At 45.0% G+C, this 25,060-nt stretch overlaps 1 protein-coding gene across 18 annotated transcripts in view; it reads left to right on the top strand.

The window, feature by feature from the left end:
- The window catches only part of arhgef10l (Rho guanine nucleotide exchange factor 10 like), a 90,997-nt gene that overhangs the window by 5,527 nt on the left and 60,410 nt on the right, over positions 1 to 25,060 (top strand). For 6 of the 18 annotated variants that reach the window (XM_031904848.1, XM_031904852.1, XM_031904846.1 and 3 more), the window contains exons 3-5: positions 18,080 to 18,139; positions 21,083 to 21,295; positions 24,167 to 24,194. In XM_031904848.1, coding sequence (XP_031760708.1) covers positions 18,080 to 18,139; positions 21,083 to 21,295; positions 24,167 to 24,194 — 301 coding nt within the window. 18 annotated transcript variants of the gene reach the window in all.

Below are 25,060 nucleotides of genomic sequence, written 5' to 3'. Positions count from 1 at the left end.
AGTCTACTATTACTATCCTGCCCTTCCATATCCCTCTTGTCCTCCTTTCCCCCAAACCTTTATCTATATGGCTCTGCTTCCTCCCCAGTAATACAAGGTAATAGAAGAGACTCTGCTCCTGCCCCAGTAATACCAGTGAATATAAGAGACTTTGCTCCTGCCCCAGTAATACAAGTGAATATAAGAGCAGACAGAGAGCCCAGTGTAATACAAGTGTTTGCACCTGCCGGTCAGGGCACTAAATGTCACCCGCAGGGGCCAGTGCAGGCGTATGAGAGCGGTACCTATTTATAGAGTGTCATGAGTTAAGTTTCTGTGCCAGCCGTGCAGCAGCAGCACTAACTTTCCCACTGTCTGCTATGTGCTCCTGTGTGTGACGGTGGCGCAGAGAGAGGGCACAGAGAGGGGGCGCAGAGAGAGAGCACAGAGAGAGGGCGCAGAGAGGGGGCGCAGAAAGAGGGCGCAGAGAGAGTGCGCAGAGAGGGGGCGCAGAGAGGTAGCGCAGAGAGGGAGCGCAGAGAGAGGGTGCAGAGAGGGGGCGCAGAGAGGGAGCGCAGAGAGGGAGCGCAGAGAGAGGGCGTAGAGAGGGGGCGCAGAGAGGGAGCGCAGAGAGAGGGTGCAGAGAGGGGGCGCAGAGAGGGAGCGCAGAGAGGGAGCGCAGAGAGAGGGCGTAGAGAGGGAGCGCAGAGAGGGAGCGCAGAGAGAGGGTGCAGAGAGGGGGCGCAGAGAGGGGGCGCAGAGAGAGGGCGCAGAGAGGGGGCACAGAGAGGGGGCGCAGAGAGGGAGCGCAGAGAGAGGGTGCAGAGAGGGGGCGCAGAGAGAGGGCACAGATAGGGGGAACAGAGAGAGGGCACACTCATGCCGTAGCCCCAGTAGCGCAATAAGGGGAAGGGAAATGTGGCCGGACAATCAGAGTGGGCGAGCTAAAGGGAAAGAAGTGACTGGGAGGGAACTCAGGGAAAGGGCAAGCAGAGGCTGATTATTTACAGCCCAATGTGGCCTAGTGGCTTGGAATAGAGTCGCACCAGGCGATTGGTTGTTGGGGATGCTGACAGCTCTGAGAATAGTCGAGGGGAAGGGCTGCTCCTATTGATTGTAGCTGGGCTAAAGAGCAGACTGGGGAGCCACACTGGGGCCTCTCTCATCGCTGCCTTAGGGATTCTGTTTCTTTCTCCTTTTGTTGCTGGATAAGGGAATTCTGGGTGGCTGCTTATGGCACCGGCGGGGGCAGATTCACCGTGGATTTGCTATAGAGAAGCCCAGGGATGAGCCGTTACAGGGAAAAGCTCTGTATTGTGTAACAGCCACAACAAAGGCTCCGGTATCCAGTGGGTAAGTGCTTCTACTGACTGTCGCTGCTACTACTACTGCTACTGCTGCTTCTTTCATCCTCCCCCCAAACAGCTTTCCCCCCCCATTACCCCTTTTAAGCACTAATCACCCTCTCCTACACAGAAGCATAAAAGAAGGGGGCTTTGTAACCTAGTAACCAGGGTCCCAATAGGCAATAGAGATTGAGATAGGCACTCAGGCACCTGCAGGGGGGCAACAGGACTCTATAAAAGCCCCTGCAGCAACTTCCATTTCATCTCTTGTAAAATGTTCTTTTGTGTTTGCACAGCCGGCCCGAGCGGAATTATGGGTTACTCTGTATGCTGGTATCAGAACTTGCTGCGGGTATACAGCCTCATATATATATATATATATATATATATATATATATATATATATATATATATATATATATATATATATATACACAGTATGTATATATAGCACTTTGGGATCTTGCCCCTAAGCCGGGGGCCCTTGCCCTGTCTTGTAATGCTGCAATCTGGATCTATAGGACTTTGTATTCTTTTGCTGGACAAAAGAGAACCAATCGGTGTGCAGGGCAGAAACCTATAGTAACCCCTTCTCTGCTGATACTGCAGGGCAGTCGTACATTTGCCTTTAAGGGGATGTCCGCCCAAAGTTACCTAATTGCTATTTAACTCATTATCTGTCTGTGTATATCCCCTCTGCTGCTGGTTGTGACTCATGAAACAATGTAGCAGAAGTCAGTCAATTAACAGCAGATTTCTTCTACATTTCTGGAGTCAGAACCAGCAGTACAGAGAATATAAAGAGCCAGACAGACGGTTACACATGACTATAAACCCAAATAAATTGGGAATGAATGGATATTGGGAAGCTGCTCAAAACCATATTTTCTTTCAATTTTTGGGTGGAGATCCCTTTTCCCCCTCCCAGTGGATGTCAGTAATAACACAATTACAGACTAATCCCCAAATGTATTGAAGGGGTTGTTCACATTTGAGTTAATTTTTAGTTAATGATGTAAAGAGTAATATTCTGAGACAGTTTGCAATTGGTCTTTATTTTTTATTATTTGTAGTTTTTTAAGTATCTCTATTTGTGTTCAGTGGCTTTGCAGTTTGGAGTTTTAGCAGCTATCTGGTTGCTAGGGTCCAAATTACCTTAGCAACCAGGGAGCAGTTTGAATAAGAGACTGGAATATGAATAGGGGAGGGGCTGAACAAAAAGAGAAGTTAAAAAGTAACAATAACAATAAAACTGGAGCCTCACAGAGCAATAGGGTTTGGCTGCCGGGGTCAGTGACCCCCATTTGAAAGCTGCAAAGAGTCAGAAGAAGAAGGCAAATAATTCAAAAACTATAAAAAGTAAATAATGAAGACAAACTGAAAAGTTGCTTAGAACTGGGCATTCCTTAACTTACTAAAAGTTAACCTAAAGGGGAACTAAACCCTGCGGCACAGCGCGGCTCAACCAAACGTTACTCAGCTGGTGCCGGACTACAAATCCCAGAATAATGTAACATATAATGAAGGGTGAGGCATGCTGGGAGCTGTAGTCCAGCAACATCAGGGCTGTATTCTTAAAGCAATATTGCCCAATAAAACTGCATTAAAATGCAAGAAATCCCCCAATGAGAATCCCAGCTGATGTGAGTAAATCCGGCTCCCTGTTCTCTGTTCCTGCAATTGGAGTTGGGAGCAATAAGCACAGTTTCCCAGCACTGAACAAGTCTGTCCCTTTATCCCCATGTCTGATTCCTGTGCCATATAATGACGGGAAAATGCCATCATTATCTCTATATGTAAGGTACCAGCAAGGGGCCTGACACAGTGCTGGGAATCAGCATTCCCATTGGTCACTTCTCTTGCACTTACACTCACATTGTTGCTCAGTAGAATTCTCATTGGGGAATTTCCTTGCATCTAGAATTACGACTATAGCAACACTAGGGGGCGCCGTGGGGCAGCGTTATGGTTGGGTTTATATCCCCTTTAACTCACTTTCTCTCTACTTGATCCACTTCAGTCTGGTTTCCCCCGTTACATACAACTGAGACGGCACTAAGCAAAGTTACCAATGACCCTCTATCTGCTCAATCTAAAGGGAAATTCTCCATACTGATATTTTCTGTGTCTCTGCTGCTTCTGACAGTGAATCTCTGGCTCCTCAGTGACATGTTTCTCTCCCTTGGCCTATAGAGTACAGCACCTCTTTCTGAGATAAAACCTTCTCACCAATTAACTCTGTTAAACTCAGCAGCTAGGCCGACCTGATAGGGAACTGAAGCCTGTCTGTTCTTGTGTGACTGCAGGGCTGTGATTGGCTCTCCCTCTCCTACTGTGTTTCTGGCAGGGACCGTTAGGACACGCCCACCCCTCATTTGAAACACAGACAGGGACCTGAGAGTATCTATAGGGAGCTCCAATAAAGGGGCCATTTTTTACAGAGAGATACCATAAAACTATGGCAGTATAGGGATTCCCCTGTACTAAGCACAATTCAGCAGGAACAGCCCCCTAAATTTGCTCATAGCCTGTACAGAGAGATACCATAAAACTATGGCACATAGGGATTCCCCTGTACTAAGCAAAATTCAGCAGGAACAGCCCCCTAATTTGCTCATAGTCTGTACAGAGAGATACCATAAAACTATGGCACATAGGGATTCTCCTGTACTAAGCAAAATTCAGCAGGAACAGCCCCCTAATTTGCCCATAGCCTGTACAGAGAGATACCATAAAACTATGGCACATAGGGATTCTCCTGTACTAAGCAAAATTCTGCAGGAACAGCCCCCTAAGTTTGCTCATAGCCTGTACAGAGAGATACCATAAACTATGGCACATAGGGATTCCCCTGTACTAAGCACAATTCAGCAGGAACAGCCCCCTAAGTTTGCTCATAGTCTGTACAGACAGATACCATAAAACTATGGCACATAGGGATTCCCCTGTACTAAGCACAATTCAGCAGGAACAGCCCCCTAAGTTTGCCCATAGCCTGTACAGAGAGATACCATAAAACTATGGCACATAGGGATTCCCCTGTACTAAGCACAATTCAGCAGGAACAGCCCCCTAAGTTTGCCCATAGCCTGTACAGAGAGATACCATAAAACTGTGGCACATAGGGATTCCCTGTACTAAGCAAAATTCAGCAGGAACAGCCCCCTAATTTGCTCATAGTCTGTATAGAGAGATACCATAAAACTATGACACATAGGGATTCCCTGTACTAAGCACAATTCAGCAGGAACAGCCCCCTAAGTTTGCTCAGTTCAAAACTCTGCAGGGTAGGGGAGTGCCTGACGCTGGGGGTAATACATTCCATAGGTAGGGGGGAAACTGGTGAAGACCTGTAGGTGTGAGGAGGCTAGCAATGCGGTAGAAAGTGCGGTCGAGTGAAGCGGTCGATTTGGCAGAGAAGAGGAATATAATATAAGGTGGGACATTGTTACTGGGCACTCAGTAGGGGAAGGTGAGGAGGTTACATTTGATGCAAGAATATATGGGTATATTTGAGTGCAGGGAGTTGCAGAGAGGCTGTGGAACACTTGCAGGGGCCCAAACAGAGTTTAATTGGTGAGAAGGTTTTATCTCAGAAAGAGGTGCTGTACTCTATAGGCCAAGGGAGAGAAACATGTCACTGAGGAGCCAGAGATTCACTGTCAGAAGCAGCAGAGACACAGAAAATATCAGTATGGAGAATTTCCCTTTAGATTGAGCAGATAGAGGGTCATTGGTAACTTTGCTTAGTGCCGTCTCAGTTGTATGTAACGGGGGAAACCAGACTGAAGTGGATCAAGTAGAGAGAAAGTGAGTTAAAGGGGATATAAACCCAACCATAACGCTGCCCCACTGCGCCCCCTAGTGTTGCTATAGTCGTAATTCTAGATGCAAGGAAATAGACCAATGAGAATTCTACTGAGCAACAATGTGACTGTAAGTGCAAGAGAAGTGACCAATGAGAATGCTGATTCCCTGTGTCAGGCCCCTTGCTGGTACCTTACATATAGAGATAATGATGGCATTTTCCCCTCATTATATGGCACAGGAATCAGACATGGGGATAAAGGGACAGACTTGTTCAGTGCTGGGAAACTGTGCTTATTGCTCCCAACTCCAATTGCAGGAACAGAGAACAGGGAGCCGGATTTACTCACATCAGCTGGGATTCTCATTGGGGGATTTCTTGCATTTTAATGCAGTTTTATTGGGCAATATTGCTTTAAGAATACAGCCCTGATGTTGCTGGACTACAGCTCCCAGCATGCCTCACCCTTCATTATATGTTACATTATTCTGGGATTTGTAGTCCGGCAACAGCTGAGTAACGTTTGGTTATATAGGCAGTTATTACCTCTGAAACAGTAAGTGTGATTGATTTTATCTGATTCCCTGTGCTGCTGGTTCTGACTGCATATACACAGAATACACTTAATTATATATTTTTTCATTATGCAGAACGTTATATTTTTATTATTTGGGTGAAGTTTCTGGCCCTGTGACCAGGGCAAATCCATAGCTGCTGATCCCTCAGTGCCTGTGAGCCTTCCCTGGGTAAGATGGGAATCCCATCACCCCGTTAGGGCTAATAATAGTGCCTGTAAATTATATCCAGGCAGAAATAGCTGCTGCTCGCTCCGCACCCACGCTGGGTAATTGACACTGCACTTACACATGGCTGTTATAGAAGGGGTAATTATATCTTAGTTGGGATCAAGTACAGGTACTGTTTTATTATTACAGAGAAAAGGGAATCATTTAACCATGAAATAAACCCAATAGGGCTGTTCTGCCCCCAATAAGGGGTAATTATATCTTAGTTGGGATCAAGTACAGGTACTGTTTTATTATTACAGAGAAAAGGGAATCATTTAACCATGAAATAAACCCAATAGGGCTGTTCTGCCCCAATAAGGGGTCATTATATCTTAGTTGGGATCAAGTACAGGTACTGTTTTATTATTACAGAGAAAAGGGAATCATTTAACCATTAAATAAACCCAATAGGGCTGTTCTGCCCCAATAAGGGGTAATTATATCTTAGTTGGGATCAAGTACAGGTACTGTTTTATTATTACAGAGAAAAGGGAATCATTTAACCATTAAATAAACCCAATAGGGCTGTTCTGCCCCAATAAGGGGTAATTATATCTTAGTTGGGATCAAGTACAGGTACTGTTTTATTATTACAGAGATAAAGGAAATCATAGAGTCTATGGGAAACAGGCCTTCCGTAATTCAGAGCTTTCTGGATAACAGATCACATACCTGTATTGGGTAAAGTAGTGTTGGTTGGAAAGAGAAATGCTTTACATGAGACAGGGGCCACTGATTTTTTCTCGTGCTTGTCTGACTGGTTGTTCTTTTGTGCTGGCAAAGTACAGCACTGTTCCGTTGCTTTATGGCAAGGAGTCTTAACACACGCTCATTATAAGACTTACAAGATACATTATACTTCAGATTAAAGTGGCCTTATTTTCCAGAGACACCCTTGTGCTTTTGTGATTATAGGTACAACAACACAATCCCCTGTAAGTGGATAAAATCCCGTATAATGGGCCAGACCTGCAGTCTCACTGATTATCCGGATCCCCAGCGCCACAGGCATAGCCTCGCTATGGTTATTAGACGCTCTTCTCTTGGCTGAGTGGCGGGGCGTCTTATATTATAACAATATGGAATCACGGATATTTCATTCCCGTGGAGTTCTTTAGGCTTTTAGCATAGAGAGCATTGAAATTGGTGAAATTAAGGTGGACATTTGCCCAGAGATCCACTCCTTTAGCTGCCAGATTGGGCAGATCCAATTGGGCCACCATATCGATAATACTGGAAGTGCATTTTTAGCCAGAAATTGGTTGGGCAGACACTGTAAAGCCCCAGTACATGGGCTGGTAAATTGCCTACTTGGTCTCGGGGCCTGAGATACCCTGTATGGCCAGGGGATTGTTCACCTTTGAGTTAACTGTTAGTATGATGCAGACAGTGATATTCTGAGACAATTTGCAATTGGCCTTCATTTTTTATTACTTGTAGTTTTTTTAGGAATTTCACTCTTTGTTCAGCAGCTCTCCAGTTTTGAGTTTCAGCAGCTATCTGGTTGCTAGGGTCCAAGTTACCTTAGCAACCAGGGAGTGGTTTGGATGAGAGACTGGTATATGAATAGGGGAGGGGCTGAGTAGAAAGATAAGGAATAAAAAGTAACAATAACAATAAAACTGGAGCCTCACAGAGCAATAGGGTTTGGCTGCCGGGGTCAGTGACCCCCATTTGAAAGCTGGAAAGAGTTGCTAGGGTCCAAATTACCTTAGTAACCAGGGAGTGGTTTGAATGAGAGACTGGTATATGAATAGGGGAGGGGCTGAATAGAAAGATAAGGAATAAAAAGTAACAATAACAATAAAACTGGAGCCTCACAGAGCAATAGGGTTTGGCTGCCGGGGTCAGTGACCCCCATTTGAAAGCTGGAAAGAGTTGCTAGGGTCCAAATTACCTTAGTAACCAGGGAGTGGTTTGAATGAGAGACTGGTATATGAATAGGGGAGGGGCTGAATAGAAAGATAAGGAATAAAAAGTAACAATAACAATAAAACTGGAGCCTCACAGAGCAATAGGGTTTGGCTGCCGGGGTCAGTGACCCCCATTTGAAAGCTGGAAAGAGTTGCTAGGGTCCAAATTACCTTAGTAACCAGGGAGTGGTTTGAATGAGAGACTAGTATATGAATAGGGGAGGGGCTGAATAGAAAGATAAGGAATAAAAAGTAACAATAACAATAAAACTGGAGCCTCACAGAGCAATAGGGTTTGGCTGCCGGGGTCAGTGACCCCCATTTGAAAGCTGGAAAGAGTTGCTAGGGTCCAAATTACCTTAGTAACCAGGGAGTGGTTTGAATGAGAGACTGGTATATGAATAGGGGAGGGGCTGAATAGAAAGATAAGGAATAAAAAGTAACAATAACAATAAAACTGGAGCCTCACAGAGCAATAGGGTTTGGCTGCCGGGGTCAGTGACCCCCATTTGAAAGCTGGAAAGAGTTGCTAGGGTCCAAATTACCTTAGTAACCAGGGAGTGGTTTGAATGAGAGACTAGTATATGAATAGGGGAGGGGCTGAATAGAAAGATAAGGAATAAAAAGTAACAATAACAATAAAACTGGAGCCTCACAGAGCAATAGGGTTTGGCTGGAAAGAGTCAGAAGAAGAAGGGAAATCATTCAAAAACTATAGCAAATAAATAATGAAGACCAAATGAAAAGTTGCTTAGAATTGTTCATTCTATAACATACTAACAGTTAACTTAACCCTTTAGTAATCAGTAGGAAAAGTCTATGGACTGTCTATATGACTGTGGCACACAATGATTATTCCTTCAGAATTAATGTTATAGTTTCTGAATCCTACCTTAGACTATGGGGGGGAATTCACAAAAAAGATATAATAGTAGTCTTAGTTATTAACCAAAAGCAACCAATCAACAGTTAGATCTGGTCAGTACTAGTAAGCAGAGGAGAATTCTGATTGGGTGCCTTTGGTTTAGCAAAACTGTAATAACACATAAAACAAGACCCCCAAAACCCCCAGAAATGTGTCCAAACTGTACATAACCTGCCATATTTTATAAAATGGGAGTGGTAACAAAAGTGGGCGTGGTCAAAACATTTATCCGCGCTACATGTTCCATTTTGTCCCTCTGCTGGTTTCATATGTTGGGAGGTATGAAGTGATGTTGTGCTGAGATCTAGAACTAGAACCTGATTATGTGATGTTCTACAGTGTAATTAGGGGCAGGGGATTGGGGGGAAGCTCCCCACTTTGTACCTGTTCTTGCCTCTGGTTGGTTAATGAGCCCTGTAAATCAGCAATAGATGCTAATTGGTTGATAAGGGTCAATTGACAGTACCTAGTGAGAGCATTGGGTTTCCCTATAGCTGCTGGAACTTTCTGATTGGGCCCCATTCAGCAATGAGTAGTATGGGCCTTAGGGGATTTCATTGGGCATCTGAAATAATAACAAACCATCGGCCAATGGGAAGAGCGGCTGGTCCTGCCTGATTCCATTTAAAATATTGAGGGGGTTCCAAAAAGAAATAAATTAAAAAATCAAACAAATAAACATGTTTCTGTATTGGGGGCCCCACGGGGCTAAAGCAGATGGTGTTTTGCACATTTTCTGATGAACTGAGAGAGAACAGGGAGGGGCCCCTATTACTGCCTGCCCCCCCTCTGGGCAGTGATGGGATGGTACTCGTACCCCTGTTACACCACATATTCCTGCTGGTGCCCCCCTCTGGGCAGTGATGGGATGGTACTCGTACCCCTGTTACACCACATATTCCTGCCGGTGCCCCCCTCTGGGCAGTGATGGGATGGTACTCGTACCCCTGTTACACCACATATTCCTGCCGGTGCCCCCCTCTGGGCAGTGATGGGATGGTACTCGTACCCCTGTTACACCACATATTCCTGCCGGTGCCCCCCTCTGGGCAGTGATGGGATGGTACTCGTACCCCTGTTACACCACGTATTCCTGCCTGCCCCCCCCCCCTCTGGGCAGTGATGGGATGGTACTCGTACCCCTGTTACACCACATATTCCTGCCTGCCACCCCTCTGGGCAGTGATGGGATTGTACTCGTACCCCTGTTACACCACATATTCCTGCCTGCCCCCCCTCTGGGCAGTGATGGGATTGTACTCGTACCCCTGTTACACCACATATTCCTGCCTGCCACCCCTCTGGGCAGTGATGGGATTGTACTCGTACCCCTGTTACACCACATATTCCTGCCTGCCACCCCTCTGGGCAGTGATGGGATTGTACTCGTACCCCTGTTACACCACATATTCCTGCCTGCCACCCCTCTGGGCAGTGATGGGATGGTACTCGTACCCCTGTTACACCACATATTCCTGCCTGCCACCCCTCTGGGCAGTGATGGGATGGTACTCGTACCCCTGTTACACCACATATTCCTGCCTGCCACCCCTCTGGGCAGTGATGGGATTGTACTCGTACCCCTGTTACACCACATATTCCTGCCTGCCACCCCTCTGGGCAGTGATGGGATGGTACTCGTACCCCTGTTACACCACATATTCCTGCCTGCCACCCCTCTGGGCAGTGATGGGATTGTACTCGTACCCCTGTTACACCACATATTCCTGCCTGCCACCCCTCTGGGCAGTGATGGGATTGTACTCGTACCCCTGTTACACCACATATTCCTGCCTGCCACCCCTCTGGGCAGTGATGGGATGGTACTCGTACCCCTGTTACACCACATATTCCTGCCTGCCACCCCTCTGGGCAGTGATGGGATGGTACTCGTACCCCTGTTACACCACATATTCCTGCCTGCCCCCCCCCCCCTCTGGGCAGTGATGGGATGGTACTCGTACCCCTGTTACACCACATATTCCTGCCAGCGCCCCCCTCTGGGCAGTGATGGGATTGTACTCGTACCCCTGTTACACCACATATTCCTGCCAGCGCCCCCCTCTGGGCAGTGATGGGATTGTACTCGTACCCCTGTTACACCACATATTCCTGCCGGTGCCCCCCTCTGGGCAGTGATGGGATGGTACTCGTACCCCTGTTACACCACATATTCCTGCCTGCCCCCTTCTGGGCAGTGATGGGATTGTACTCGTACCCCTGTTACACCACATATTCCTGCCAGCGCCCCCCTCTGGGCAGTGATGGGATGGTACTCGTACCCCTGTTACACCACATATTCCTGCCAGTGCCCCCCATCTAATTACTCCCTACAGGATTGGGCCAACCTGCTGCCGCCCCACAGACAGTTCCACTCTGGGTCATTAGGGTGTGGGAGTAGTGAGTGGCGACTCCCCTAATTACTGGCGATGGCATCACCCCACAACTCGTTAGTGACTCCACTTTCCACTTGCCTCACTCCCTGCTGATCCAGCTAATTGTCTCACCCTTATATAAAGGCATTTCCTTCTCCTAATAATCCCGTCTATTAACCCCGACTGAAATACTGGCGTGACGTCTTCATTTAATTATGTTTTTGAGGCTCTTACTCATTGGCTCATCCTTGCCCAAAACCCCATTGTGGAGCCAATAAAAACAATTTCCTTTTTCCTGGTTACGCTGAGCAACCGCCCTGTGCCGTAGGACCCCTCCCTAAAATCCCCATTGGCTGTACATTATTGGTTGAACCATTAAATCTATTTAGTAGGAACATTTAGTTCCATAACTAATCTGGGATTAAAGGGAAAGTTACGGTGAAATTACTCCACACAGGTGTCAACATTCTGAGACAACATTAATACTGTTTGTGGAGGTCTGACACCCCATGAAGCTTCCAAGTGCTGCCTGGTTGCTAGGGTAAGTGGGCCCCTACCAACCAAAGCCCATAACATTCAGCAGTTGTCCCATCGATTCTTATAATAACACAAACTCCGAGGCTATTATGATGTGAGCCAATGGGCAGGACATGCCGTTCCACACATAGTTCTGTAATAGGAGGATAATTGGAACATGTTTGTCATCTGCCAATAAATTCATCTGACTCTCCTACAGCCCTGGTTACTCGCAGTAGCAACAATACAAACATTACTAAGGAGCTGGACTAGGAACTAGGGGTTTATTCCTGCATTTCGGATACTGTTGCGGTTGGTCGATTCATTCATGTGGCTGCTGTTATAAGGATTACGGCTATTTGTCTTCTATGGCCATTTCATTGTTATTGTAAAACTGACCAACTGCAAAGAACAATACTCTTAGCGCCAGAAATTCACTTCCATTGTCTCTTATGACTCAAAATCCCATCAGAGAAATGTGGGTTAATACAGAACCCGTTAAAACCGTCCCTAGTGTGTGAGAATGTCAGTATTCGGCCGAATCTTTCAGGACGGAGTTGAATACAAAGATAATGGTCTTCCTACTTTAAGCATGTTCTAAATCAGTAGTTTTCATAATTTAGGGGTTCAAGCCCAGGGCAGATAGCAGAGGGGTACAGTGGGTACTGCAGTCGGGGTCACATGACATAGGGATGAGATGGGAAGGTGCAATTCATGGTGCACAAGAGGTGGGGCTTGAGATACAAGTGAATCATGGGAAGAATTTGACATATCAGGTGCTTTAAAGGGGAACTAAACCCTGCGGCACAGCGCGGCTCAACCAAACGTTACTCAGCTGTTGCCGGACTACAAATCCCAGAATAATGTAACATATAATGAAGGGTGAGGCATGCTGGGAGCTGTAGTCCAGCAACATCAGGGCTGTATTCTTAAAGCAATATTGCCCAATAAAACTGCATTAAAATGCAAGAAATCCCCCAATGAGAATCCCAGCTGATGTGAGTAAATCCGGCTCCCTGTTCTCTGTTCCTGCAATTGGAGTTGGGAGCAATAAGCACAGTTTCCCAGCACTGAACAAGTCTGTCCCTTTATCCCCATGTCTGATTCCTGTGCCATATAATGAGGGGAAAATGCCATCATTATCTCTATATGTAAGGTACCAGCAAGGGGCCTGACACAGGGAATCAGCATTCTCATTGGTCACTTCTCTTGCACTTACACTCACATTGTTGCTCAGTAGAATTCTCATTGGGGAATTTCCTTGCATCTAAAATTACGGTTTTTCGGCAACTTCTATAGCAAAACTAGGGGGCGTGTGTGTGAATGTGATGGGTCCTTAGATTGTAAGCTCACTGGGGCAGGGACTGATGGGAATGGGATAGGGACCTTAGATTGTAAGCTCACTGGGGCAGGGACTGATGGGAATGGGATAGGGACCTTAGATTGTAAGCTCACTGGGGCAGGGACTGATGGGAATGGGATAGGGACCTTAGATTGTAAGCTCACTGGGGCAGGGGCTGATGGGAATGGGATAGGGACCTTAGATTGTAAGCTCACTGGGGCAGGGGCTGATGGAAATGTGATAGGGACCTTAGATTGTAAGCTGACTGGGGCAGGGGCTGATGGGATAGGGACCTTAGATTGTAAGCTCACTGGGGCAGGGGCTGATGGGATAGGGACCTTAGATTGTAAGCTCACTGGGGCAGGGACTGATGGGAATGGGATAGGGACCTTAGATTGTAAGCTCACTGGGGCAGGGACTGATGGGAATGGGATAGGGACCTTAGATTGTAAGCTCACTGGGGCAGGGACTGATGGGAATGGGATAGGGACCTTAGATTGTAAGCTCACTGGGGCAGGGGCTGATGGGAATGGGATAGGGACCTTAGATTGTAAGCTCACTGGGGCAGGGGCTGATGGGAATGTGATAGGGACCTTAGATTGTAAGCTGACTGGGGCAGGGGCTGATGGGATAGGGACCTTAGATTGTAAGCTCACTGGGGCAGGGGCTGATGGGATAGGGACCTTAGATTGTAAGCTCACTGGGGCAGGGACTGATGGGAATGGGATAGGGACCTTAGATTGTAAGCTCACTGGGGCAGGGACTGATGGGAATGGGATAGGGACCTTAGATTGTAAGCTCACTGGGGCAGGGACTGATGGGAATGATGTATAGTCTGTATGGAATATATCATACACACATTGATACAAAATACCCTATGGGAAAGGCCTCCTTGTACCATATCTCTTGTATTTATATATCAATAGTCATTTTCTCATATTTATTGTATGTTATTCTCAGCCCTATCTGACAGGGAAAGAATTATTTCTCTCTTTTCCTTCTATCTGATTTATCTGAACGTGGCAGAACCCGGCAAGAGCTGCGCTACGGCAAACCCGCTCCCCCGGCCCGAACATGAATTACCCTGTGTATTATTTCTATGAGATATGGAAACTATTACGGATTGGCGACACAGCATCATCTTTCATTCTATTCCTTATAAATAAGCGCATTGTTATCAGCGCTGTATTTACAGGCAGCTGCGCGGCTTCGCTCCTCCGGCACAATCATGGACGCCGCGTGGGGGTCAGGGCGCTAAATGACTACCCCAGATCCTTATCCCTTTTGTTGGGCTCGGCTATCAGTAATGAGCGGCTTCCCTATCGCTTCCTGCCCGTCTCATCTGCCAGGAAGAGATATTCCATTATTATTATGTTTGGGCTCATAAAAACCATGAAAGACAAAGGGGTTATATAAGCCATAGAGAAACAGTGGATCCTGATGGCGGGGGGGCATGTAAGGATGAACGTGTGAGAGCAGCATGAAGTGCAGTCACTCCATAGGGCACGAATTAGAGGACTAATAATAAAGAACTGGGAGAATAGGAAAGGGGGGATGTGTATATATGTGACTGCAGGGTAGAAATACAGGGAATAAATGTAATTTTCATCCATTGCTTAAATACTTGCTCTTGTGATAAAGTGGGAGTTATAAAGGCCCAAATAAAAGCCTGAACCTCTATTTATCCTGCTGTGGGTTCTGGGGTATTATACATGGAATTGGCACTGTATTTATCTGCTGTGGGTTCTGGGGTATTATACATGGAATTGGCACTGTATTTATCCTGCTGTGGGTTCTGGGGTATTATACATGGAATTGGCACTGTATTTATCTGCTGTGGGTTCTGGGGTATTATACATGGAATTGGCACTGTATTTATCCCGCTGTGGGTTCTGGGGTATTATACATGGAATTGGCATTGTATTTATCTGCTGTGGGTTCTGGGGTATTATACACGGAATTGGCACTGTATTTATCCCGCTGTGGGTTCTGGGGTATTATACATGGAATTGGCACTGTATTTATCCTGCTGTGGGTTCTGGGGTATTATACATGGAATTGGTGCTGTATTTATCCCGCTGTGGGTTCTGGGGTATTATACACGGAATTGGCACTGTATTTATCCCGCTGTGGGTTCTGGGGTATTATACACGGAATTGGCACTGTATTTATCCCGCTGTGGGTTCTGGGGTATTATACATGGAATTGGCACTGTATTTATCTGCTGTGGGTTCTGGGGTATTATACATGGAATTGGCACTGTATTTATCCCGCTGTGGGTTCTGGGGTATTATACATGGAATTGGCACTGTATTTATCCCGCTGTGGGTTCTGGGGTATTATACATGGAATTGGCCCTGTATTTATCCCGCTGTGGGTTCTGGGGTATTATACATGGAATTGGCCCTGTATTTATCCCGCTGTGGGTTCTGGGGTATTATACATGGAATTGGCCCTGTATTTATCCCGCTGTGGGTTCTGGGGTATTATACATGGAATTGACACTGTATTTATCCCGCTGTGGGTTCTGGGGTATTATCCATGGAATTGGCACTGTATTTATCCCGCTGTGGGTTCTGGGGTATTATCCATGGAATTGGCACTGTATTTATCCCGCTGTGGGTTCTGGGGTATTATCCATGGAATTGGCACTGTATTTATCCTGCTGTGGGTTCTGGGGTATTATCCATGGAATTGGCACTGTATTTATCTGCTGTGGGTTCTGGGGTATTATCCATGGAATTGGCACTGTATTTATCCCGCTGTGGGTTCTGGGGTATTATACATGGAATTGGCACTGTATTTATCCCGCTGTGGGTTCTGGGGTATTATACATGGAATTGGCACTGTATTTATCCCGCTGTGGGTTCTGGGGTATTATACATGGAATTGGCACTGTATTTATCCCGCTGTGGGTTCTGGGGTATTATACATGGAATTGGCACTGTATTTATCCCGCTGTGGGTTCTGGGGTATTATAACATGGAATTGGCACTGTATTTATCCCACTGTTGGGTTCTGGGGTATTATACATGGAATTGGCACTGTATTTATCCCACTGTGGGTTCTGGGGTATTATACATGGAATTGGCACTGTATTTATCTGCTGTGGGTTCTGGGGTATTATACATGGAATTGGCACTGTATTATCCTGCTGTGGGTTCTGGGGTATTATACATGGAATTGGCACTGTATTTATTCTGCTGTGGGTTCTGGGGTATTATACATGGAATTGGCACTGTATTTATCCTGCTGTGGGTTCTGGGGTATTATACATGGAATTGGCACTGTATTTATCTGCTGTGGGTTCTGGGGTATTATACATGGAATTGGCACTGTATTTATCCTGCTGTGGGTTCTGGGGTATTATACATGGAATTGGCACTGTATTTATCCTGCTGTGGGTTCTGGGGTATTATACATGGAATTGGCACTGTATTTATGAGCTTAGGGTTAGCAATCCGCCTATCGCTGGTTTAAGAGTATCGTTACTGATCTAAAAAACATAAAAAACACAGCACTTCGTCATCTTATACAGAAGGAATTCAGGTGAATCAGAATTCTATTGTGCAGATATTGTACACAAATTGGACTTATCCATTAAACAAACAGTTATAGAAATTCCTCCAGTGCCGCGAGTATTAGAACCAGTCCCAGAAGCCTCAGGATAGGGTGTATGGCAATTGCTTTGTGAATAAATATTGCCCTTTATCTATATTTACGATTAAACACTTGGGAGCAGGTTTATCGACATGTGAGATCAGATAAACTCACCCACGTTCTATTCATTCCTATGGGATTTGTAGAATTGTATGTATCTATGGGTATTTGGTATTTGATAAACACGTGTGTAAAAATCCCATAAGAATGAATAGAAAGTGGGTTCTAATCTCACATTCTGATAAATCTGCCCCTTATTGGTATAAGATTTTTCAGGGGTTATGTCCTTTAGTGTTTTTGGTTTGGTTTGAAACAGCTGATTTGTTGCTAAGGGTAACTAGACCCCGAGCAAAAGTCTTAAGCTTTATTTTCCTACAGCATCTATGTCCTGTATAGGATTCAGTAGCGGCACAGTCTGGAACGTGGACATATTCACCATTATTAAAGGGGAGGTTAACCTTTAGTATGTTCTTGAATGTCCTATTACTAGCAGCTTTGCAATTGGTCTTCATTATATTTAGGGATGCACAAAATCCCGGAATCTGTATTTTTTTTTATATCGTTTTCAAACTATTTGCCTTCCACTTCTACATTTTTCCAGCTTTCAAATGGGGGTCACTGACCCCTGACAGCCCAAAACGATTGCTCTATTGGGCTTTGGGGGGTCAGCGACCCCCATTTCAAAGCTGGAAAAATGTAGAAGTGGAAGGCAAACTTTGAGGTAAGTGCTATTGTTACTTTTTATTACTTATCTTACTATTCAAACCCTCTCCTATTCATATTCCAGTCTTTTATTTAACCCACTGTCTGGTTGCTAAGGTAAACAAGGCCCTAGCAACCAGATAGCTGCTGAAATTCCTCCAAACAGCAGGTCAAGGTTATAGGATTTGCCTCAAAGTCTGACCCCCCAGTTGTAATATCGGGCTTTACAGATGTGTTAGTAATGTGCTGTGACCCCCCATTGTATTTGGGCAGGGACATCGCCCGTTATGCAATAACAATATTAATATTGGATGTTCTGTGTGGCCCATTGTGGGTTCTATATGAAAGGTCTCTTTGTTGAGCATTAATGAGTAGTTGCCACAGGCCTATTAATGATTTACCCAATGGGATTCCCTTATACACAGGAGTGTTCCAAGTGCAGCTGGGGAATGGGGGGGCCCGGGGGCAGGTCCCTTTGCAGGGTTATTATGATAGGGAGTGTGCTGGCACAGATAAGGGTGCATATTGTTGTTGGGTGGAGGCACTGCGCTGGGGAAGGGATGGGGCTGCCCACAGAGCGGCCAATACACCAACTTCCATAAACACAACCGACCTGTTGTTTTGCTTCCTATTATGCAGGAAGCAGTGTCCCCCGGGCAAGGTGGGCACAGCTACGGGCACGGCTGGCAGGACAGGGTGACTTAGCTAATGTCACTGTGTTTCAGGCTCAGCAAGGAGAGACATGGATTCTGCAGAGAGTTCCCGCTTTCACTTCCATACAGTAGGTACTGTCACGGCAAAGCTCTCTTCTTTATTCCCCACCCCTATCCCTACCTGCGTGTGTGTAACTCACCTGTGTGTAACTCACCTGTGTGCAACTAACCTGTGTGTGTAACTCATCTGTGTGTGTCACTTACCTGTGTGTGTCACTTACCTTTATGTCTATGTAACTCACCTGTGTGTGTGTGTAACTCACCTGTGTGTGTGTATGTAACTCACCTGTGTGTGTGTGTATGTAACTCACCTGTGTATGTGTGTAACTCACCTGTGTGTGTGTATGTAACTCACCTGTGTGTGTGTAACTCACCTGTGTCTGTGTGTGTGTGTGTAACTCACCTGTGTCTGTGTGTGTGTGTGTGTAACTCACCTGTATGTGTGTGTGTATGTAACTCACCTGTATGTGTGTGTGTATGTAACTCACCTGTGTGTGTGTAACTCACCTGTGTCTGTGTGTGTGTGTGTGTGTAACTCACCTGTATGTGTGTGTGTATGTAACTCACCTGTATGTGTGTGTGTATGTAACTCACCTGTGTGTGTGTATGTAACTCACCTGTATGTGTGTAACTCACCTGTATGTGTGTGTGTGTAACTCACCTGTATGTGTGTGTGTGTATGTAACTCACCTGTGTGTATGTAACTCACCTGTGTGTGTGTGTGTGTGTGTGTGTAACTCACCTGTGTGTGTGTGTGTGTGTAACTCACCTGTATGTGTGTCTGTTTGTATGTAACTCACCTGTGTGCGTGTGTATATAACTCACCTGTGTGTGTGTGTTTGTGTAACTTACCTGCATTTATATGTAACTCACCTGTGTGTGTAACTTACCTGTATGTCTATGTAACTCACCTCTGTGCGTGACTTACCTGTATGTCTTTGTAGCTCACCTGTGTGTTTGTGTAACACACCTGTATGTGTGTAACTCACCTGTGTGTTTGTGTGACTTACCTGTATGTCTATGTAACTCACCTGTGTTTGAGTATGTAACTTACCTGTATGTCTATGTAACTCACTTGTGTGTGTGACTTACCTATATGTCTATGTAACTCACCTGTGTGTGTGACTTACCTGTATGTCTATATAACTCACCTGTGTGTGTGTGTGTGACTTACCTGTATGTCTATATAACTCACCTGTGTGTGTGTGTGTGACTTACCTGTATGTCTATGTAACTCACCTGTGTTTGTATATGTGACTTTCCTGTATGTCTATATAACTCACCTGTGTGTGTAACTTACCTGTATGTCTATGTAACTCACCTGTGTGCGTGTGACTTACCTGTATGTCTTTGTAGCTCACCTGTGTGTGTGTGTGTGACTTACCTGTATGTCTATGTAACTCACCTGTGTTTGTATATGTGACTTATAGACATATCCTGTATGTCTATATAACTCACCTATGTGTGTAACTTACCTGTATGTCTATGTAACTCACCTGTGTGTGTGTGACTTACCTGTATGTCTTTGTAGCTCACCTGTGTTTTTGTGTAACGCACCTGTATGTGTGACTTACCTGTATGTGTGTAACTCACCTGTATGTTTGTGTGACTTACCTGTATGTCTATGTAACTCAGCTGTGTTTGAGTATGTAACTTACCTGTGTGTGACTTACCTGTATGTCTGTGTAACTCACCTGTGTTTGTGACTTACCTATATGTCTTTGTAACTCACCTGTGTGTGTATGTGACTTCCCTGTATGTCTATGTAACTCACCTGTGTGTGTGTTTGAAACTTACCTGTGTGTGTGTAACGTGTCACTTCTGCTTGACATTTGAGTTTGAATTGCTTTTACCCCCAAACTAGTGATGTGCAGCCCCCTGCCCCTGAGTGTTCCGCTGCATGTAACCCCCCCGTTACTGATAGCTACATGTGCCTATGTGTGCAGCATGGGGAGACCCACGGGATCATTACGTTCATGAAATATATCACTTTTATTGGTAATTGTGCCCCCTGTGTGTTTGTGTTGTTACTCCCTACCCTTAAGCTGCCCATACACGGGTGGATTTAAACTGCTGATTGGAGACCTTTACACTGATTCGCCAGCTTATCTGCCCGTGTATGGGCCCCCGGCAGGCCTACCCATCGATATATGGCTGAAAATTGGCCAGGTGCCGATTGGGAAGGTTGCATTTTCCTTTTGGATTGGGGTTGGCATCGGCTCATTGACGCTGTCCTTGGCCCAATGGCACCAATACCCATCATTGACCAATTGGTTCACCTTCAAGTTAACTTTCAAAGCATGTTATAAAATGGCCAATTCTAAGCAACTTTCCAACTGGTCTTCATTATTTATATTTTATAGTTTTTAAATGATTTGCCTTCTTCTTCTGCCCTTTTCCCAGCTTTCAAATGGGGGTCACTGACCCCGGCAGCCAAACCCTATTGCTCTGTGAGGCTCCAGTTTTATTGTTATTGTTACTTTTTATTCCTTATCTTTCTATTCAGCCCCTCCCCTATTCACATACCAGTATCTCATTATAACCACTCCCTGGTTGCTAAGGTTATATGGACCCTAGCAACCAGATAGCTGCTGAAATTCCAAACTGTAGTGAAGACCAATTGCAACTTGTTCCAGAATATTGGTCTCTACATCATACTAAAAGTTAACTCCAATCCCTTTAGAATGTTACTCCCTAGTCAAAAGGACATATTTATTATATTGTGTAAGCCAACATCAACATCGCCCATAGCAACCAATCAGATCTTTGCTTTAATTTTCTAACTTGTAGGTGTCCATTCAATTGTTATTGCCAATTGGTTGCTATGGGCAACATCACCGGGGATGCTGGTTTACACACCATAATAAATGTTACTTCCTGCTTACTTTTAACTCATTAGAGCCCATTACATAAGGGGTTATGGGCAGATGTCCCTTATATTAGGGAAAATGTAAGTGCAGTAGTTATTCAGTATGGCAGCCTTTACCCCTGACTGTCTCATTGCTGTTCCTCCAGAAGATGTCTCTCCCAAGCTCATTGGCTGCTCCCAGCAGGAAGATGATGATGATGATCAGGGGGAAGCCTTTGACTTTGATAGTGAAGGGGAAGAAGAGGATTCTGGGACCATCCCAAAGGCAGAAGTCCAACTGAGAACGTCCTCCATCAGCATTGAGAGACCCCCCTTAGCCCATACAGGGGAAGGGACAGAAAATCTCCAGAACAAGACAGGTAATAATGATGTTCCTCCATGGAGCCACAATATCATTGTCACTGAAAGCAGTCTGTCTGTATAACTAAACACAACAGCCCTCCTTCAAGGGGAACTAAACCCTGCGGCACAGCGCGGCTCAACCAAACGTTACTCAGCTGTTGCCGGACTACAAATCCCAGAATAATGTAACATATAATGAAGGGGGAGGCATGCTGGGAGCTGTAGTCCAGCAACATCAGGGCTGTATTCTTAAAGCAATATTGCCCAATAAAACTGCATTAAAATGCAAGAAATCCCCCAATGAGAATCCCAGCTGATGTGAGTAAATCCGGCTCCCTGTTCTCTGTTCCTGCAATTGGAGTTGGGAGCAATAAGCACAGTTTCCCAGCACTGAACAAGTCTGTCCCTTTATCCCCATGTCTGATTCCTGTGCCATATAATGAGGGGAAAATGCCATCATTATCTCTATATGTAAGGTACCAGCAAGGGGCCTGACACAGGGAATCAGCATTCTCATTGGTCACTTCTCTTGCACTTACAGTCACATTGTTGCTCAGTAGAATTCTCATTGGGGGATTTCCTTACATCTATAATTACGACTATAGCAACACTAGGGGGCGCAGTGGGGCAGCGTTATGGTTGGGTTTATTTCCCCTTTAAACATGCTACTTTATCTTGTATACAAAAGGAATAAAGTTCTTAGGTGTAATGTAAGGGAGCAACGGATAAAGGAGAAATGTAGCCTACGGGGCTCGATACATTATTGATTAGAAAACCATTGGCAGAGCCTGAACCAGTTACAGGAGACAATTCCCCAGCCATATGTTATGGGCACCACCCAGTCGGCTGCAGGTTACTGTGGCATCTTACAGTGATAATAGAATATTCCGAGATTAAATGCTTACAGTAGATCTGTCTGTATCTTACTCCGATAATATAATACACAGGTAAGGAAAATAATAAAAGACATAAGTTCCCTTTCCTATATTTTCCTTCTCTATTTCTTATCAGTGTTTGTTCTGCCTGGTATCAGTGACTTGTCAGCAGGGATTATTTACAGCGCAGCCCATACAGTCATGTGGGAAACAGGCTTGTTATGTGGAGAGTTTTCCCAAACAGATTTTTTTCCGCGTCCCTGTGTCCCAGGCACAGACCAACGTAGCAAGTTAGCTTGAAAAAAGACACACATCCATCAAGTTCAACTTTAAAGGGGATATAAACCCAACCATAACGCTGTCCCACTGCGCCCCCTAGTGTTGCTATAGTCGTAATTCTAGATGCAAGGAAATTCCCCAATGAGAATTCTACTGAGCAACAATGTGAGTGTAAGTGCAAGAGAAGTGACCAATGAGAATGCTGATTCCCTGTGTCAGGCCCCTTGCTGGTACCTTACATATAGAGATAATGATGGCATTTTCCCCTCATTATATGGCACAGGAATCAGACATGGGGATAAAGGGACAGACTTGTTCAGTGCTGGGAAACTGTGCTTATTGCTCCCAACTCCAATTGCAGGAACAGAGAACAGGGAGCCGGATTTACTCACATCAGCTGGGATTCTCATTGGGGGATTTCTTGCATTTTAATGCAGTTTTATTGGGCAATATTGCTTTAAGAATATAGCCCTGATGTTGCTGGACTACCAATTTTAGGCCCCCCAAGGATATAATCAGATACACAATGATAATTCAGGATGATCATTCTGAGCCCACACATGGTCCGAAAATTGTAAGAAACTAGGTTCCGTACAGTTGTATTGGCGCGTGTATGGCCAGCTTTACTCCAGACAGACCACCAATATGGCCTCACATATACCACCAATACAGTGAAATGAGTTTATTACCCCCGGCCTATTACATACCTCCCAACTGTGCCGATTTTCGCTGGACAGTCCCAGATTCTTACTGGAAAGTCCCTCATTTCCCTTTGATCTCTTGCACTAAATGCTTAAAAAGATACAATGTTTCCCAAACTTAATTAGATAAGTAGCTATTGACAGAGAGCCCAGAATACTCATCCCCTGCACTGAGATACAACTGTAACTAATAAGCTAAGCAGTTTTCTTGGGGGAACTGAGACTCGCAGATTAAAGGGCAACTTCACCTTCATTAGCAAAACACATAAAACAAGACCCCCAATGTGTTTAAACTTTACATAACCAAAATTTTGTAAAATGGGAATGGTGTTTAGGGGGTGAGGTCACAAAAAAAAGAGTATTAAGCATTGCATTGGGCTTTTAGCATATTACCCCCCTCACAGTGCAATGGGGTAATACTTAGTACCAGTGAATACAGCGCAATACACATAATAACTGCACACAAAGTGACAGGCAGATATTTTCCCCGTGTCACTATAAATATGTTGTTTTGTGTAATTTACTGCAGAGAAGCCGGCGCAGGGGAATTGCTTTGCTGCCCCCTCTGGGGTAATATGCACAAAATGCCGTATTTGCAATGACACCGTAAAAATACGCGGATGTGGCTGTGAATGGAAAAGGGCAACATAATCACAGCTGAGGCTTTTTTCATACAGAGTTTATAAATAAAACCTAAATTTTCTGTATATAAGTGCTGGAAGTGAAGGTACACCCCGTAGCACCCAGCGTGGCGCTGTTGCACCCTGTTGGACAGGGTCCCCTTTCCCTTTCTCATTCTGTACCTGTGGGTGTCGCTGTGTCTGTTCCCTTGACCCTAAACCAAAAAACTTACAGCAAAATGAAAATACAGGTATGGGATCCCTTATCCGGAAAACCCCAGGTCCCAAGCATTCTGGATAACAGGTCCCATACCTGTACCACGTAATGTGAGACACAAAATGAGAAGCAATTGGGTGACTTTCCCCTGCCGTACGGTGCGTATCCACTAAACTGTCTTATGGTTTATTTACAGAGGCAGCGGCTCCCGTGTCCCTCTCCAGGTAAGTGGCTCATTATCTGCCCCCACATAATCATGGCCACAAACATGGGAACTGGGGGTGAAGGCTGTCAGGGAGGGGCCCATTCTACTCACTTTATCACTGTATATACATGGCTCATAGGGAAACATGAAATGGCAACACATTTACCCCCGGAATGGCTCCCAATAACAGCATCGCTGTACTGATCAAATGGCGCATGTATGATAATTACAGATATACAGGTAAAGGACCCGTTATCCAGAATGCTTGGGACCAAGGGTCCCGGATAAGGGGTCTTTTTAAAAAATCAATACAACATTAATTAAACCCAACAGGATTGTTTGCCTCCAATAAGGATTAATTATATCTTAGTTGGGATCAAGTACAGGTACTGTTTTATTATTACAGAGAAAAGGGAATCATTTAACCATTAAATAAACCCAATAGGACTGTTCTGCCCCCAATAAGGGGTAATTATATGTAAGTTGGGATCAAGTACAGGTACTGTTTTATTATTACAGAGAAAAGGGAATCATTTAACCATTAAATAAACCCAATAGGGCTGTTCTGCCCCCAATAAGGGGTAATTATATCTTAGTTGGGATCAAGTACAGGTACTGTTTTATTATTACAGAGAAAAGGGAATCATTTAACCATTAAATAAACCCAATAGGGCTGTTCTGCCCCCAATAAGGGGTAATTATATCTTAGTTGGGATCAAGTACAGGTACTGTTTTATTATTACAGAGAAAAGGGAATCATTTAACCATGAAATAAACCCAATAGGGCTGTTCTGCCCCAATAAGGGGTAATTATATCTTAGTTGGGATCAAGTACAGGTACTGTTTTATTATTACAGAGAAAGGGAATCATTTAACCATGAAATA

This window comes from Xenopus tropicalis, chromosome 7, assembly GCF_000004195.4.
Source record: "Xenopus tropicalis strain Nigerian chromosome 7, UCB_Xtro_10.0, whole genome shotgun sequence".
In the NCBI taxonomy this organism is placed as follows: domain Eukaryota; kingdom Metazoa; phylum Chordata; class Amphibia; order Anura; family Pipidae; genus Xenopus; species Xenopus tropicalis.
This window is presented reverse-complemented; position numbering and strand designations above follow the sequence as displayed.